The 14,794-nt window shown below is 38.1% G+C and overlaps 1 protein-coding gene across 6 annotated transcripts in view; it reads left to right on the top strand.

Moving 5' to 3' along the window:
- NALCN (sodium leak channel, non-selective) overlaps nt 1-14,794 on the top strand; it is a 292,048-nt gene that overhangs the window by 218,430 nt on the left and 58,824 nt on the right. For all 6 annotated transcript variants that reach the window (XR_014237200.1, XM_082366066.1, XM_082366064.1 and 3 more), the window contains one exon: nt 9,625-9,698. Coding sequence is in view for 5 of the 6 variants with exons in the window: in XM_082366066.1 (XP_082222192.1) it covers nt 9,625-9,698 (74 nt within the window). In the remaining variant the exon portion in view is untranslated. The remainder of the gene's footprint in view (nt 1-9,624; nt 9,699-14,794) is intronic.

Genomic DNA, 14,794 nt, shown 5'->3' with positions numbered 1-14,794 from the left:
TGTACAAAATGAGGAGGAAAACAAAAAAAGTAATTACTGTGTTTTGTTTACCCTTTACATTTCCATAAGTCTTCAACAGTCACTCAGTCATTCAACAAACATTTATGGAACACCTGTTATTCGTCTGGCACTCTTCTGGGCTATGGGAATTCAACAGTGAGTGAGGTGTGAACTATGCCCTTGAGAATCTTTTAGTCTAATGGGGAGAAACACGTGTGAATGGATGAAAGTAAAAACTATTACAGGAGCATGAGACAGAACCCCCTAAGTCCTTCCTGCAGGAGAAGGAAGACTGAGCCATAGAGGACAGATTGCTCCAGGCAGGGAGGGAAGCATGTGGAAAACATGGACCGCATGATCTCCTTAATGTAACTGATTGTGAGAAGCAGAGTAGAACAGTCATTAAGACCAGTAATACTGATTACATGATGTAGGTTCCAATCCTCATTTATAAACAGAGATCATTCTTATTTTTGAGGTTTGTTGTGAGAATTAAATAATATATGTTAAATGCTTAGCATCGCACCTGGCATAGCATATGATATGTGCCTATCAAACCAGATAAGAAAAGTTACTTTAGGGACTTACCTGACTGTCCAGTGGTTACGACTCGGTGCTTTCACTGCCTGGGCCCGGGGTCAATCCCTGGTTGAGAAACTAAGATCCTGCAAGCTACACGGCACAGCCAAAGAAAAAAGAAAAAAAAAAAAAAGTTACTTTAATTAAACCATGCCATGAAGTCAGATTCAGCAAATAGACATATTCATCAACCAAGAAGAATTACTTTTACTTAAATTAACCTTCAGATGTAACAGTCTAGTTGAGCACAATATATTAGTTACTGATTTATTTTCCTTATTGTCCATGAGCCTGATTTTTTTTAGTCTGATTTTTGATGATATTTCAGTTGCAACCCCCGTGCCTACCTAGTGTCTCAGCCTCTCAAGAAGTAAATTAAATTGTTCTGGAAAGGTTTACTGTTCACAAAGCCTTGTTGATTGCCATACAGCATTTTATAATTTTCTACGTAATCATAGAGTATTTGATGGTTTGTTCCAGTAACTCCACATGTAGCAAGTTACTCAGCCTGATCTATAATTTCCAGGATGAACGTTAACTCACTTTAAAAAAAAGAGAATAGCCTGTTTTCATCTTTTGGGCTTTTACTCTTCTGAAAGAATTTTCTAAAATAATAGCTTAGCATCTCTGCAGTGCCATTCAAGACACATCTCTAGGAGAAGAGTGGCAGATTACATGTTACTACCGCTAACCGGAAGCTGTATCGCAAAGATACAAAGTAGTGTGGTCCCAGGGAGGGAAGAAGTATGTCCATCAAGCCCAGTATGAAAACCCTACCACTTCTCTCTTTAGCATACGAATGCTTTAGTAGATAATTGATTGCCCACTTATTCACAGTAATAATGGAGATGCATCATTTAAATGACAACTTTTTTTCCATTTTTATTGATCTTTGCAGTACGTTTGTGAGCTCAAATTAAAATATGGCTGCATTTATGTGCACATTTGACAATCATTTCTAGAGGACTTTTATATGCAGTGTGCTGGGTTATGGGTTAAAAACACATTTTGCTGCTTTCAACTAACACAAGAGTAGGAATTCCCTATCAATGATTTTTTTTTTCAGAATATTTAATTGTGTGATCATTTTTAGTTTGGAATTATATGTCATTTGTCTGCATTCCTTAGGTGCACGTTTATTGGGGGTCAAAAGTAAATCAGTCTAGGATTAAGCATCTTTTATACATAATATAGAAGGCTTTTGATCAAGTGTTTTCGGTACAGTCTCCAAAACAGGTCTGGGAGAGCTGAGGTTGCAGCTGAACCTGTCTTTGAAATTTACACTTTGCTCTACTTTTTAAACATGCTTCCCCTTTGAGTATAGTCATACTTATAAATTGTATTTTCCATTAAGTCTCAATGTGTTATGGTTGGTGCTTCTGCTGACATTCTTGTTCTTTGGATCTGAAGTTCAAATACAATTGAATTGTAATTGGAGACCAATAGCTGCTCCTTGCACTATCAGAGTACCATGGATTTTAAATTCACAAACAGCTGCTTGGTTAAAAGCATCTGGCATTTTCTCCCAGAATCATAAATCCACTCATCTTTTTTAAATCTCTGCAGATTTTCAGTCTTTGTCTTTCTGTTTATAACCACGAAGTCATTTTGGTTTTTACTTATATAATCTAAATCTCCCTAGCATGTATTGTATTTTATTACCAGTTAGCACTATATATAAACATATCTAATTTTTTTCTGTAATTGAAGATAATGTTTTCCCCTCATGCTTTGCCTCATCAGTTATTATACTAGTTTAGCTGAGATACAAGTTGTTGGAGATTTGACCAACTCTGCAATGACAAGCATTAGTGACTAAAGCACAGTCATAAAATTCAAGTGCCAAAAAGCCAAGCCAATGAAGTTTCCAATCATTTAGTTTCTAGTTTTACAAGACTGTCCTATATCTCAAGTGAATAGAGGCATTTCAAAATAAGCAGTCCTCCTTTGTAATTTTTACCTGCTTCACATCTGTTATTTTAAGGATTCACTTCATGAGAAAAAAAAAAAGGTAGAACACAGAAAGAGCTATCTTTTAATATTAAGAAATTTATTCATTCTTTCAATATATTTCAGAAATGAACTCTGCACAGTGCTAGACTGGAGGAAAATGTAGTGGACAAGGAATACACCATCCTATTCCTAGATCATGTGGAGCTTATGATCTAGTGGAATTCACAGAAAGACAAAAAGGTGTTTCACACACAGAGCAGGGACTGACATGTATGGGGTGCCCTGGACCCCAAAGGAAGAGTAAAGATTTGGGAGGTGTGTGTGTGTGTGTGTGTGTGCACATGTCTGCACATGTGCTTGTACACGTACATCCTTATATATTTTTTTAAATTTCCTGCCTGGTATTTTCTCAAGATTCAGAATTTATGATGTTGAAATAACTTAAGATCAGAAATCTTGACCCATCATCTAAAACTCCCTCTTTACAAAAGTCACATTCTAAGACATATTTCAAACCTTCCTAACACACTAATACAATGGTATTCACCTTTATATACATTGTAATAGGACTATTTTAATCTTTCTGCCACCGACACTAATCACGTTTTTAAAATTCTTTCTTTCTAAGCATAGTGTCAATTTTGCAAAAAGTTTATTTTATGGAAACATCTTGCCATGCACAGGATCTGTCGTATGCACTTTGGGATTAATTTTCAGTTCACAGGTGCATGAAAAATTCAAATACAGATAAGTGAGGTACCACCTTCAACCTGTGTAATTTTAAGTAATTGCTCAGTTCCAATTACTGTGTTTTATGTGGGAGACTTATTCAATAAAGTGGCTCATTATAATAATTACACTATACCTTTCCAGCAGAAATGACATTCATCAAGCCTTGTTCACTGGACCGTGATTTGGGGCTTAATGGTCATATGTTTTTATAAATTCTCTCCCACTTAATATCAATCTGTTAATATTTTCAAAGTGAGAAAAGAAAAATAAGGCCTCTCAAACTTTTTCCCACTTAGCAACAAAAATGTATTGTTAACAACTCCAAATCAGAAAAGTTAGTTGAATATTTATAATGTTTATGGCTTTCTTTCTCAAATAAATATTAATGGCTTCATTTTGAAGGTCACTAGAGTGAAAGATGGTTCTTTAGACCTAAGCATGGAGCATCCCAAAGGAATCTAATATTCCCTGATAGGTTTGTGGTTACTCCCAGGTGATGGAGTAAATTGAATTAACGTTCTGGTTAACTAAAAGTTGTGATGGATCCCCGATTATAAGGATTCAATAAATGTAAAATATAAATCCTATAAACCATCCTGGCTCTAATGGGTTAGAAAGGTCATTGATTTCTTTTCATGCCTCAGCGTTGTTATTCTGAAAATCAGTTATGGATATATAGAACGAAGAAAAAAAATTGGCTAGTTTAGATTTTGTATTAGGCGTTGGGAGAAGCAAGAGCATGTTATATGTTCAAACCAAATCTTCCAAGTCAAGCAGACAATGTTTTATTACAGTATAGCTTGGAAAATTCCTTTTTTATACTTCTTTTTTTTAATACTGCTTTTTTAAATACTTTTAAAATACTGTGACATTTTACATAGACATCATGATGTAGTGAAAAGCTGTACAATCCAGAACTCTAATCATAATTCTGCAATTTATTATCTGGGTAACCTTAGACAACCTAATTTCTATGAACCTCAGATTTCCCATCTGTAAAAAAGAGATAATAATACTACCTATGAAGATTAATTTGAAGATTAAGTTTAAAATGTGTAATATAGTACCTCAACACATGATCAAACAGCCGAGGAAATGAATAAGGATTTAGAGGATTTGAAATATACAGTTTACCAGTTTCATGTTATGGCCATTTATACAATTCTTCATTCAATGACTAAAGAATATACATTCTGATTCAAGAACACATGAATGATTTATAGAACATGACCACTTACTACACCACAAAGGAATTCTGAATATAAACCAAATCAGTATCTTAGAGAAGGAATTATTTGACCAACATAAAATTAGAAACCAAATAACAACCACAAAAATCACCTACACATTAAAGAATTTTAAAACCGGGGCTTCCCTGGTGGTGCAGTGGTTGAGAATCTGCCTGCCAATGCAGGGGACACGGGTTCGAGCCCTGGTCTGGGAAGATCCCACATGCCGCGGAGCAACTGGGCCCGTGAGCCACAATTACTGAGCCTGCATGTCTGGAGCCTGTGCTCCGCAACAAGAGAGGCCGTGATAGTGAGAGGCCCGCGCACCGCGATGAAGAGTGGCCCCCGCCTGCCACAACTAGAGAAAGCCCTCGCAGAGAAATGAAGACCCAACACAGCCATAAATAAAATAAATAAATTAATTAAAAAAAAAAATTTTAAAACCACTTCCAAATAACTGAGGGAGTATAGAAGACACCACAATGGAAATAAAAAGTATCTAGAACTGAAAAATAATGAACATAATATATATCAAACTTATGAAAAGTAGCTAAAGGAATTTTTAGAGGGAAAATCATAGCCTTGAATGCATATTTAATAAAGGAATAAATGTTGACATAAATCTTCCAAGTATTCAACTCAGGTAATTAGAAAAATATCAACCAACAAAACACTAAAACAGCAGGAAGAAAGAGATAAAAAAGATAAAAGCAGGTTTTTTCTCTGAATTAAACATTTTGCAAATTATGTTTGTAATTAAATCTAAATGCCTTTTGGTGTGACATGTCTTATTTTCTGTGAAATTTTGTCACTGCTTTATCTTAGCTCGGGCAAATGCATCACTGCAAAATGCCATCGCTTGCTCCATTTCATTAATAATGCTTAACATATGTGTACTTCTTTTGCAAAGGGAAAGTTTTATGAAGCAGTTTATTGATCTCCAGCAACAGGACACTTGCTGCCTCTTAGGGGCTCTATCCTCATGACCTCATCTGAACCTAATTGCCTTCCAAAGGCTCCTCTCCTAATATCATCACACTGGGGTTAGGGCTTCAACATATGAATTTTGGGGGGACACAAACATTCAGTCAATAACACACGGTGCTGTAGGGAAGAAGCCAAGGTTAGTTGCAGGGCATCAAATGTTTCTGGGAACAGGCAAACACCCTCTTCCCTCTACACTAAAGAAAAACATCCAGGGGACTTCCCTGGCAGTCCAGTGGTTAAGGCTCCATGCTCCCAATGCAGGGGGCCCAGGTTCGATCCCTGGTCAGGGAACTAAGATCCCACATACGTCAACTAAGCCCGTGTGCCACAACTAGAGAAGCCCGTAGCCAAAAATAAATAAATTAATTAAAGAGACAGAAAAACATCCAGGAGTGGAATCAAAAATAACAAGAGTGATAAAGGAAAGAGCAGATCCAGATAAAATTGGTAGTGTCAGGGGGGAGTGAAAACAGAGCCAGGAAATCCCAGAAAGAAAGCTGCCACATTTGATCCCTGTATTCTAACAGAAGAGGAAGCTCTGAAGTTAGGAGAGAAATATTGGAAATGCAGGAAAACAAATTTTGCATGAAAATGAGCAACCGAAAATCATCAAAGTCAAGTTCCCTACAAAAGTTACAAGAAAAAGAGAATCAGGAAGGGAATGCTATCCTATAGACAGGTAAAGAATCAAGCCTGTATCTTGCCTTCTCCTTATGAATTGAACTACTGAGTAACCAAATAATACATGTGGGGAGGTGCCTCATTATAAAAGTAATCCAGCTAATAAATGAAAAAGAAATGACAATTTTACAAACTGGGTGAATCAGTCATCTAAGCAACGAATATCAATACTGTTAACATCACAAAAAGAGGGACAACCAGACATGATGTGCATTCTGATCAAACCTGAGTGTGATGAAACTCAGAATCCAGTTGCCCATTTGCAGAAAGTACGGAGGACAGAAGAACATGGTGAACTATACCATGAATGTACACTTAGCAAAATCCAGGCTCCAGGAAGCTATGGGTCCAATGGCCCAGGGTCTTCAACTGTAAGGGGGAAAAAAAGAGGAACCTGTAGATTAAAACACCTAAAGGCAGTGCCAGAAAATTGGCTAGACCCCTCCTTTGCTATGCCCTTCAGCTCCAATGTATTCAACCACAGATAACTCTATGCAAAATGATTTGAACTTCCAGGGTCTTGAATTCCATGTTCAAGTGCACAATTCTGGGACAATCTTTTAAATTAAAATTTTAAGACTTAAAAAAAAATCACTTATGTTTTGTTTGAACATTTAAATTGAATGTATTTGTTTTTGATTATTAATTCAGTCACAGAACAGTTATCTTGTGGAGCTGAATGTATCAGGTTTACAAATATAAAATCACCCAAAGAAAGAGGCTTTTCAACTAATCTTTTATTTTTTTCAATTCAAATGCTATGTAAATATGTCACCCATACCCTTCTTTTTAAGTCCTGCATTTCTGATAGGTTTATATCCAGAATGAACAGTTACACCTTTCATAAGCTGTAATTCCTTAAGTGCTTTGATCATTATTTCAGGTCCTGTCAGTATCTTCTGGAGCCAGAAGAGGGCACTGCAGAGCAGTGTAGCTGGTGCTGTCGGCTGAAGGAACTGCGCGAAGCTTTACTAAAGCAATAGGAGAACTAGATAGTCACTACAGGCCTTCTTTATTTACCAGCAGAAAGAACAGTTTCTAAATATATATCAAGGCTATCAAATACAGGTAGGTAGGTAGATAGATTAGGTAGATAGATAGCTATAGATATCTCCTTTCTTTCAAGAATATTCCCAAACCTGAATTGAAGTTATTCTATTACGGTGTTTATTCTTCTACTTATTCTGTTGTTAGTTACAAAAGCAGTGTTCAAGGACTCCTTGGTACAGATTAATAGCATATTCTGTTTTACCTGGTTCAAGTTTAGGACAAAGGAGATTTGGAAGCCCTTTAGAAACCATGTGCAGTGCAAGAAGTAATTTGGAAACAATAAACACATGTTGTCCCCAGTGTCTGCAAAGGTTTTTCCCAACCTGAAGAACACTGTTTTAAGTGTCAGCTGCCCAATTACAGGGGCAGAAGCCAGGTGATTGAGTTCAGACCATCACCTTACACTAGGGGAAAGACGGCTAAGGCCTGTCTTTGTCCTTTGAAGATGAAGCAAGTGTGGGATCCACAGTTCTCTCCTTAAACTTGCCTTCCCGGGGGCTCTGTAGCCTGGGCCCTTTCATAACTGGTGAGCACTTTCAGCTGAGTCTTCTGTCTCCAAAGTGACTCTAAACAATGTTCCTCAGGAGATGTGCTGTCACCTCGGGGGGGTTCAATCAACGCACAAAGTCACTCGTCAGCAGAGGAGAGAAGATGTAAGAAAGTTTCATGATTCGATCATGGTAAACAGCCTTTTGTGCGTTACCCTGAAAATATAATTTCAAAAAAAAAAAAAAATGACTTCCACTCTTGTTTCCTTATCTACACATTAATTTATTCTTCCAAGAGTTCTAGTGAATAATGAAACCAGCTCAGGTTTTCATTATTGGAAAAAAAAGAGTGTACCGCCTCTCCTCACGTGAGGGAAATTGCCAGTGTGTGCAGTGATCCTTCCCTTCATTACAGATTTGCTGTGAAAGAGGAAAGTTCTCTTGCTAGTAATGATGCTGTGTAGGTTGTCAGCTGTGGTGATGACCAGCTCTTTCCCAGCTCTGGCAATATGGCCACATGGGTTGACATTATAGCATTCGTTTATAGGTTTGTCTGCAGATTGGAGCTCTGTGACTTTGCACCTCAAGTTACCCATCTCTCGTTCAAGAGAAACTGGATGGCCTATTTTTTCTGAATACAGAGTTATTCTGTCTCCTGCTTGATTTTCCTCCCTCAACTTTGTTTGAAAGTGTTTCCTCCATTCTCCTTGCTTAAAGGACCGCCTAGCGCAGCACTTGCACAGGTAGTTTGCACCAAGTTAATCTGCCCTGTGCACACTTCCAGCTTTAGTCCTTCACCCACTGCTTCCTTCGCTTGTAGAAATCCTAACTATCCTTCAAGGCCCAGTACGACTTCTTCTTCAATCAAGTCTTTGCTAACTATTTGAGACATACCTAGTTCTCCCCGACCCAGAGCCCTACAGCCCCCCTTTACCTTTTCTATGGTGCATAGCACCTAGCATTTTACAAGCTACTGTACCCTGCTTTTTACTGATAATCTCATGACTCTCCAGTAGTCACTAAAATCATACCAAGTGCTCAGGAAATCTAGTCTAATCTATTGATCAAAGTGAACGGGACATTGTCCAAGTATCTGAGGTCTGCAGCTACACTTCCTAGTTATTGAATCTTCCCAGGCTGGTGTTGTCTCTCTCTTCTTTCTCTGCCCTTTTCCTGCCCACCCTGGATCCCTGTACACCTGTCACCAATCTTACTTCTGTAACTATCAAGCAGGACGGAGCTGAGTCTGTGGAGTGTATCTTCTGGTTTTTAGCCAGCCTCCAGGATTTTGTTTTCTTAGTCCTTTTCCCTGGGTTAATTTCATCGTCGCCAAGGAGGAAGAAACCTTGAAAGTTTGTCTCATTTGTCTCTATGTCTATAGGCAAAACAATTCTTAAACTCATCATTCAGATGAGTATTGGGTCCCAGAATCAGATGTAATGTGGATTAGACAATATTCTACTAAACGACGACAATAAGGGTCCAGTAGTCATTGCAACATTAAATTCTTTGGAAACTGAAAACCCTATTCGGATGTAAGGAGACATTACTACCAATGAGCATAGCCAGTGTGTCGCCCCCAAAGCTGTGACACGTAGCCTCACAAGCTTGTTTGCAGTTCTATTCAAATAAAAGTAAAGATAGAAATTAAAATTAAACGATAGAATCAATCATATGATGAAAAAATTCATGTGTATTGTTTTCATAGTGTTATCTGTTTTGTGTGTGTAATGATTTGTCAGTATATTTCCCCTTTACACTCTTTTTTTTTTTTAACATCTTTATTGGAGTATAATTGTTTTACAATGGTGTGTTAGTTTCTGCTTTATAACAAAGTGAATCAGCTATACGTATACATATATCCCCATATCTCCTCCCTCTCCCCTTTACATTCTGAAACTAAAGTCACACTCATGATTTTACAGCTTCGCAAGTCTGTCTTCAGCATCAGGGCAAGGAACCTTCTAGAAAAGGAGACCGCAGTCACTAAAATTTTAAGGTAACATCGTTTAACACTGATACATATTTAAATACAAATAGGATTAAGTTAAGCAAAAAGGACCTTTTTTTAAAATAATGAACTAATTTTCTGAGTATCAATATATACTTTCTGCTACAGAGTAGGTTTGGGTAACTATGTACTTTAAAATAATGTCAAACACATCATTAACGTCTCTCCTGAAAAAGTAATATTTTATTAGCTCAATCAGCCATTTTTTTCTCTTTCATGCACTTAGACATAAATTATAAGTATAAACATTTACAGAAAGATGAAAATAACTTTTATTTTTACAGATTTTGTCTTTCGTGATCTCTAAAAGACAAATCACAATCTAAGGGAAAAATGGTAAAAGGGAAAGCTTTTTAATTTATTAAAAATAAATGTATTTAAAATCTATAAGAATCAAAAGCATATCCATTTTAGAATGCTTATAAAAACACATAATTTTAATGCTACTTTCTAAAATCTGCCTTGAAGTATCAGAAAGGAAAATTAAGCTAGCTACTTAAGGGTATTTTATAAGACTATGTTTTAATATAAAGTAACATGATCATTATAAAAATGCATAAGTATTTGGAATATAATTTATTGGTTCCTGTATTACATAGACATGTATAAGAAATACACCTAAATATTGGAGCTGGAGGTGGAATGGCTGACAAGGTGAATAGATAAATTCATAGTAGGAAGCCCTGTCCAAACTGTGCTAAAGGGAAGGAGTTTGATTCTCTTCTACTCCACCTGAGTTATTAAGAGTAGTCATGAAAGCATTTTGCCAGAATCTCTATAACTTGTATAACTGGAATGAGGAAATAAGGCTAATAGATATGATTTGAGAAACTATTTTGACTTTGTAACACTACCTGAAATTTGTATGCCAGAAACAATCCTAACTCATCGAGACAGGACTCTGTGTATTTATTCTTTATGTTGGCTGACGATTCACGCATACAGTTGAGTGTGTGTTGGAGTCCCTTCTATGAGATGAGAATAAATATTTCTGGGGCTTATATAGTATCACCGAAGAATATGATGAGATGAAACTGAAAGGTCTCATTGAAATAGAGAAAGGAAAGCTTCTAAGCAAATATAACCACCTGTGAACCAACTTCAGTTTGCTTCCAACTGGCTCGATCCTGGCGTTACCATCGGATAACACCACGAGGCTGGCCTCAAACACTATGTGGTCCTCCAGGTTCTTTATCCAGCTGGAATTGTACTAGACACGTTCATGGCACGGTCAGTCCCTAGGGTCTTGAAGACTCTCCCTGCTCACACCAAACAGGTCATGGGCTGGGTGCTGGATTTCTGGTTCACCCCCAGGAGCCAGAAACCACCCACGAGGAGATCCTAATATCCAGAGTCTACCTGCCAAATTAGGAATCAAGTGACCCTACTGACCTGCCCAGAGTAAGTTTCCAGAAGGTGCCCTAGAGGTTCCCAGAGACCTTCAGAGCAGAGGCAGACAGGGACCCTTGGAAGGAGGTGACCTCCATACACCCCCGTTCCTGTGAACTCTTTCTTAAACTTGCTCTTCCACTTTCCCTTTTCCACCACCTTTCCTACTCACCTTCTCCCAGTTTACAAAAGAATGGTGGTGCTCCCATCCACCCAAAAGAAAGGTGAAGGCCTAGGGTGCACTGATCTGAGAGGTCCGGTCCTCTGGGTGGCCAGACACAGGGGCTGTTCCCGCGTGGCTCTCCCAGAGCGAGGGCCCCATGGGCAGCCCCTTATTGTCCATCCAAGCGACAGATTTGTGGAAAACTTCCTTCCAAGAATTCATCTGCCTTAGAGTTAGGCCTTAGCAATACATGGATGTCACAAGGGCCTGTGTTAACATGTTATTTGTATTGAAAAGTAACAATCAGACTTCTGACAGATTCGCTGATTGGTTTGGCAATAAAAACGAACTTTGTGGGTGTGCAGGGTCATAACATTGAATGGATTGGATGGATGAGACTCCCCAGTATTTTCTCAAAGTTATATTAAAGCACGTATACAATAATGCTAGAAAGTACATCCTTTACTGCTAATTGACATTATGAGTGGAACATTTAGTTGTTGATATTTAAAAGTACGGAAGTGGTTTTAAAAAGAGATAATTTATGAGTACCTGAGCAGAAACAACAACAACAACTAAAAGAGAGAAAAAAAAAAGAGAGGAGAAGAGAAATTAAAAAGAAAAGGAAAACATTTATAGTCACCTGGGGCCAGTGGTTCAAATAGCCCTACACAAATTGGAGAGGAAGGAAGGTTTCCAGCACTCTCCCAGGGTCTCCGTGCTCCCACCGACCCTCTCCTCCCCCAGGCCTCCCCTTTCTCTCTGTTAGGGAAGTTCTGCCAGGTGACTTAGAAGCGGAAAGACAAATACTATATGATGTCACTTACATGTGGAATCTAAAAAAAAAGTCAAACTCCTAGAAACAGAGAGGAGATTGGGGATTACCAGGGGCTGGGAGGTAGGAGAGATGAGGGGATGTTGGTCAAAGGATACACGTTTCCAGTTTTAAGTTCTGGGGATCTAATGTCCAGCATGGTGACTGAAGTTAGTAATATTGGATTGTATACTTAAAATTTGCTAAGAGAGTAGATCTTGTGTGCTTACCACATACACACACAAACACACACAAACACTCACACACAAACACAAAAACAGTACAAAAAACAGTAACTGAGGAGATGGACGTGTTAATTAACTTTATTGTGGTACTCATTTCACAATATATATGAATATCAAATCGTGTTGTACACCTTAAATGTACACAATGTTATTTGTCAGTTATACCTCAGTAAAGCTGGGGGAGAAGTCGCCTCTCCCTTGACCACCTGCATTTTGAAAGGAGGCTTTGAAAGAAGGAAAGAACTTTAAGACCAGGAGGTGCAGACTCGATATCTTAAAAGATGAGGCTGCCTTGATACAAAAGGGAGGTCCGATGGAGACTTGTTTCTGTCACTCTTGATTTTCCTAAGTGTTTTGTTTTCATAGACTTATAGTCTTTAGTTTCATCTAAGAGGTTCCTCCCCAGGGAGGCATGGAAAGAAGACCTGAGCTGGAACGTTTGGGCAAGTCCATCACTGGTGGGCATTAGTCACATATTAGTGTCTTAGAAATAACTTTTTTAAAAATAGCAAATATTTGGGGAAAATAATACAAGACACATCCCAGAGGTAAGGTATCTGGAGGACTGTTGTATAAACAGGGAAATTATTTAAATTTAAAGTTTGGAGGAGATGATCTTCAGGGTCCCCCAGGTGTAACACAGGATACTGGACTTAGTGTTAGGAGGCCTGGACCAGCGTCTGGCTCTGCTCTTCTATAACTTTAAGCTACTCACTTATCTGAGCCTCCGTTTTCTCATCTGCCTTTGTGGTGTAGACTGCCCCAAAAGGTCATCTGAATTATCTGTTGATGAAGCGAAGTGAAATGTTAATACTTATTATGTGAGGGAAACCACCAGTTCAGCGGTCTTAATAATGTCTCAGAAGGGATAGGTCAGGGGTGGATATTCATAAGGTTGGGGGTTTGGGTTTAAGTGTTTTTAGTGGGGACGTCTGGTTGAGATTGGGCAGAATTCTTCATATAAGAGTTTAGGTCATTTTGCAATATGTACGAATACTGAATCATTATGTCGTATACCTGAAACTAATGTTATCTGTCAGTTACACCTCAATTTTAAAAAAAGGAGTTTAGGACTCTTCAGGATATACAAGTAACAAGTACTTGTTATTATCGACAGGTAACCATTACTATTCGGGGGAGGGCAGCACCCAGGGTGGGGGATGAGGAAGAGGTGACACACTTTCATCTCTCCACTGCCTTCAGTGCTCTTTCCACCCTCTATGGCATGACAGTTCAGTCATCAGCTGTGGAGTTTGCACTTCTGATTTTCACTTACCTTCTTGATTTGGGGTGATTCTGAGAAGAGGGAAAATAAATGGTGACTCTGGGCTGCCATCTCTACTCCAGAAATCTGTTCTATTCTCTGCCTTTTGAATTTTTAACCATATATATGTACCTTTAAAAAATAAATACAACTAATTTTTAGAAACAGCATTCTTAAAATATTTAGGATTGATGCCTACCTGGGCAGTGTCTTGGCCCGAGTCTTGATGAGAACCAGTTAATCTGATGTGACTGGTTTGTCCAGTTGATGACCCGTTGTCTAGAGAAAGGAAATGGCCCATTAGTCTGTAGCTCGGATGAGTGGATTTTTGGAAAGTTCCTGAAGCTAACAATGAAATTACTTATGGTTAAGGCCTTAAATGCCTGGACATTCATTTCCTGGAATGAATATTCAAGTCATGCTGATGGAGAGGTCTTGATTCTTAGTATTGATAATTAAGCTGTGGGGTTACCATGGGTCTCAATTCTCAGGGGACCCACATTTCCAAATATCCATCTTTCATTTGAAACAGGGTCGGCATTATTCCAGCGAAGACTGTGCTATATACCTCCCTATGAACAGGAAGTTAAGTCCACAAATGATTTCTACACATAATCATGTTTAATTTGTATTCTTCTACTTATTTTTTGAAATTAATTGTCTGCTTTGAAAATTGAAATGAACTTCTGGATATATATGGGAACACTTTTGATGAGAAACAAAAGTAGGGCATTTTTACAGAACTTGAGAATAGTGTCACAAGCTTAAATGCAGGTGACTCATTTGGCACTAATGGGCCAGACTTATCTGGAGAGCATTGTGAGAGAGAGGACGGCCCACCACCTAAATGATAAAATCCAGGGTTGCTATTAAATTCACTCTTATTTTGACTTCATCTACACCATTCAGCTCCACTAAAGAAAGCTTCCTTCAAAAGGCAGTGACCTTTACACCACATCAGATGAAATCAAAACAAAGAGCAGTGCGTTTCATCACCCCCTCTACTGAGATTTCTCTAATTTGAGCCCTGAAATTGAACAAAAATACATTATCATTCCTGCTAGGCTGAATACATAGAGAAATGTCAGAATAAAATAATTAAACATTTTACATTATTTTAGAAAGTGCCATTCTTTTGTAGTTTGCCATCAGCATCTCATTAGCTAGGATGGATCTTTATAACCTTTTTGAATGCTCAGTCTGGTATGA

The sequence above is a fragment of the Balaenoptera borealis genome (assembly GCF_965194805.1).
Source record: "Balaenoptera borealis genome assembly, chromosome: 18".
Classification (NCBI taxonomy): domain Eukaryota; kingdom Metazoa; phylum Chordata; class Mammalia; order Artiodactyla; family Balaenopteridae; genus Balaenoptera; species Balaenoptera borealis.
The sequence above is the reverse complement of the archived record's forward strand: the minus strand, read 5'-3'. Positions and strand labels throughout refer to the sequence as shown.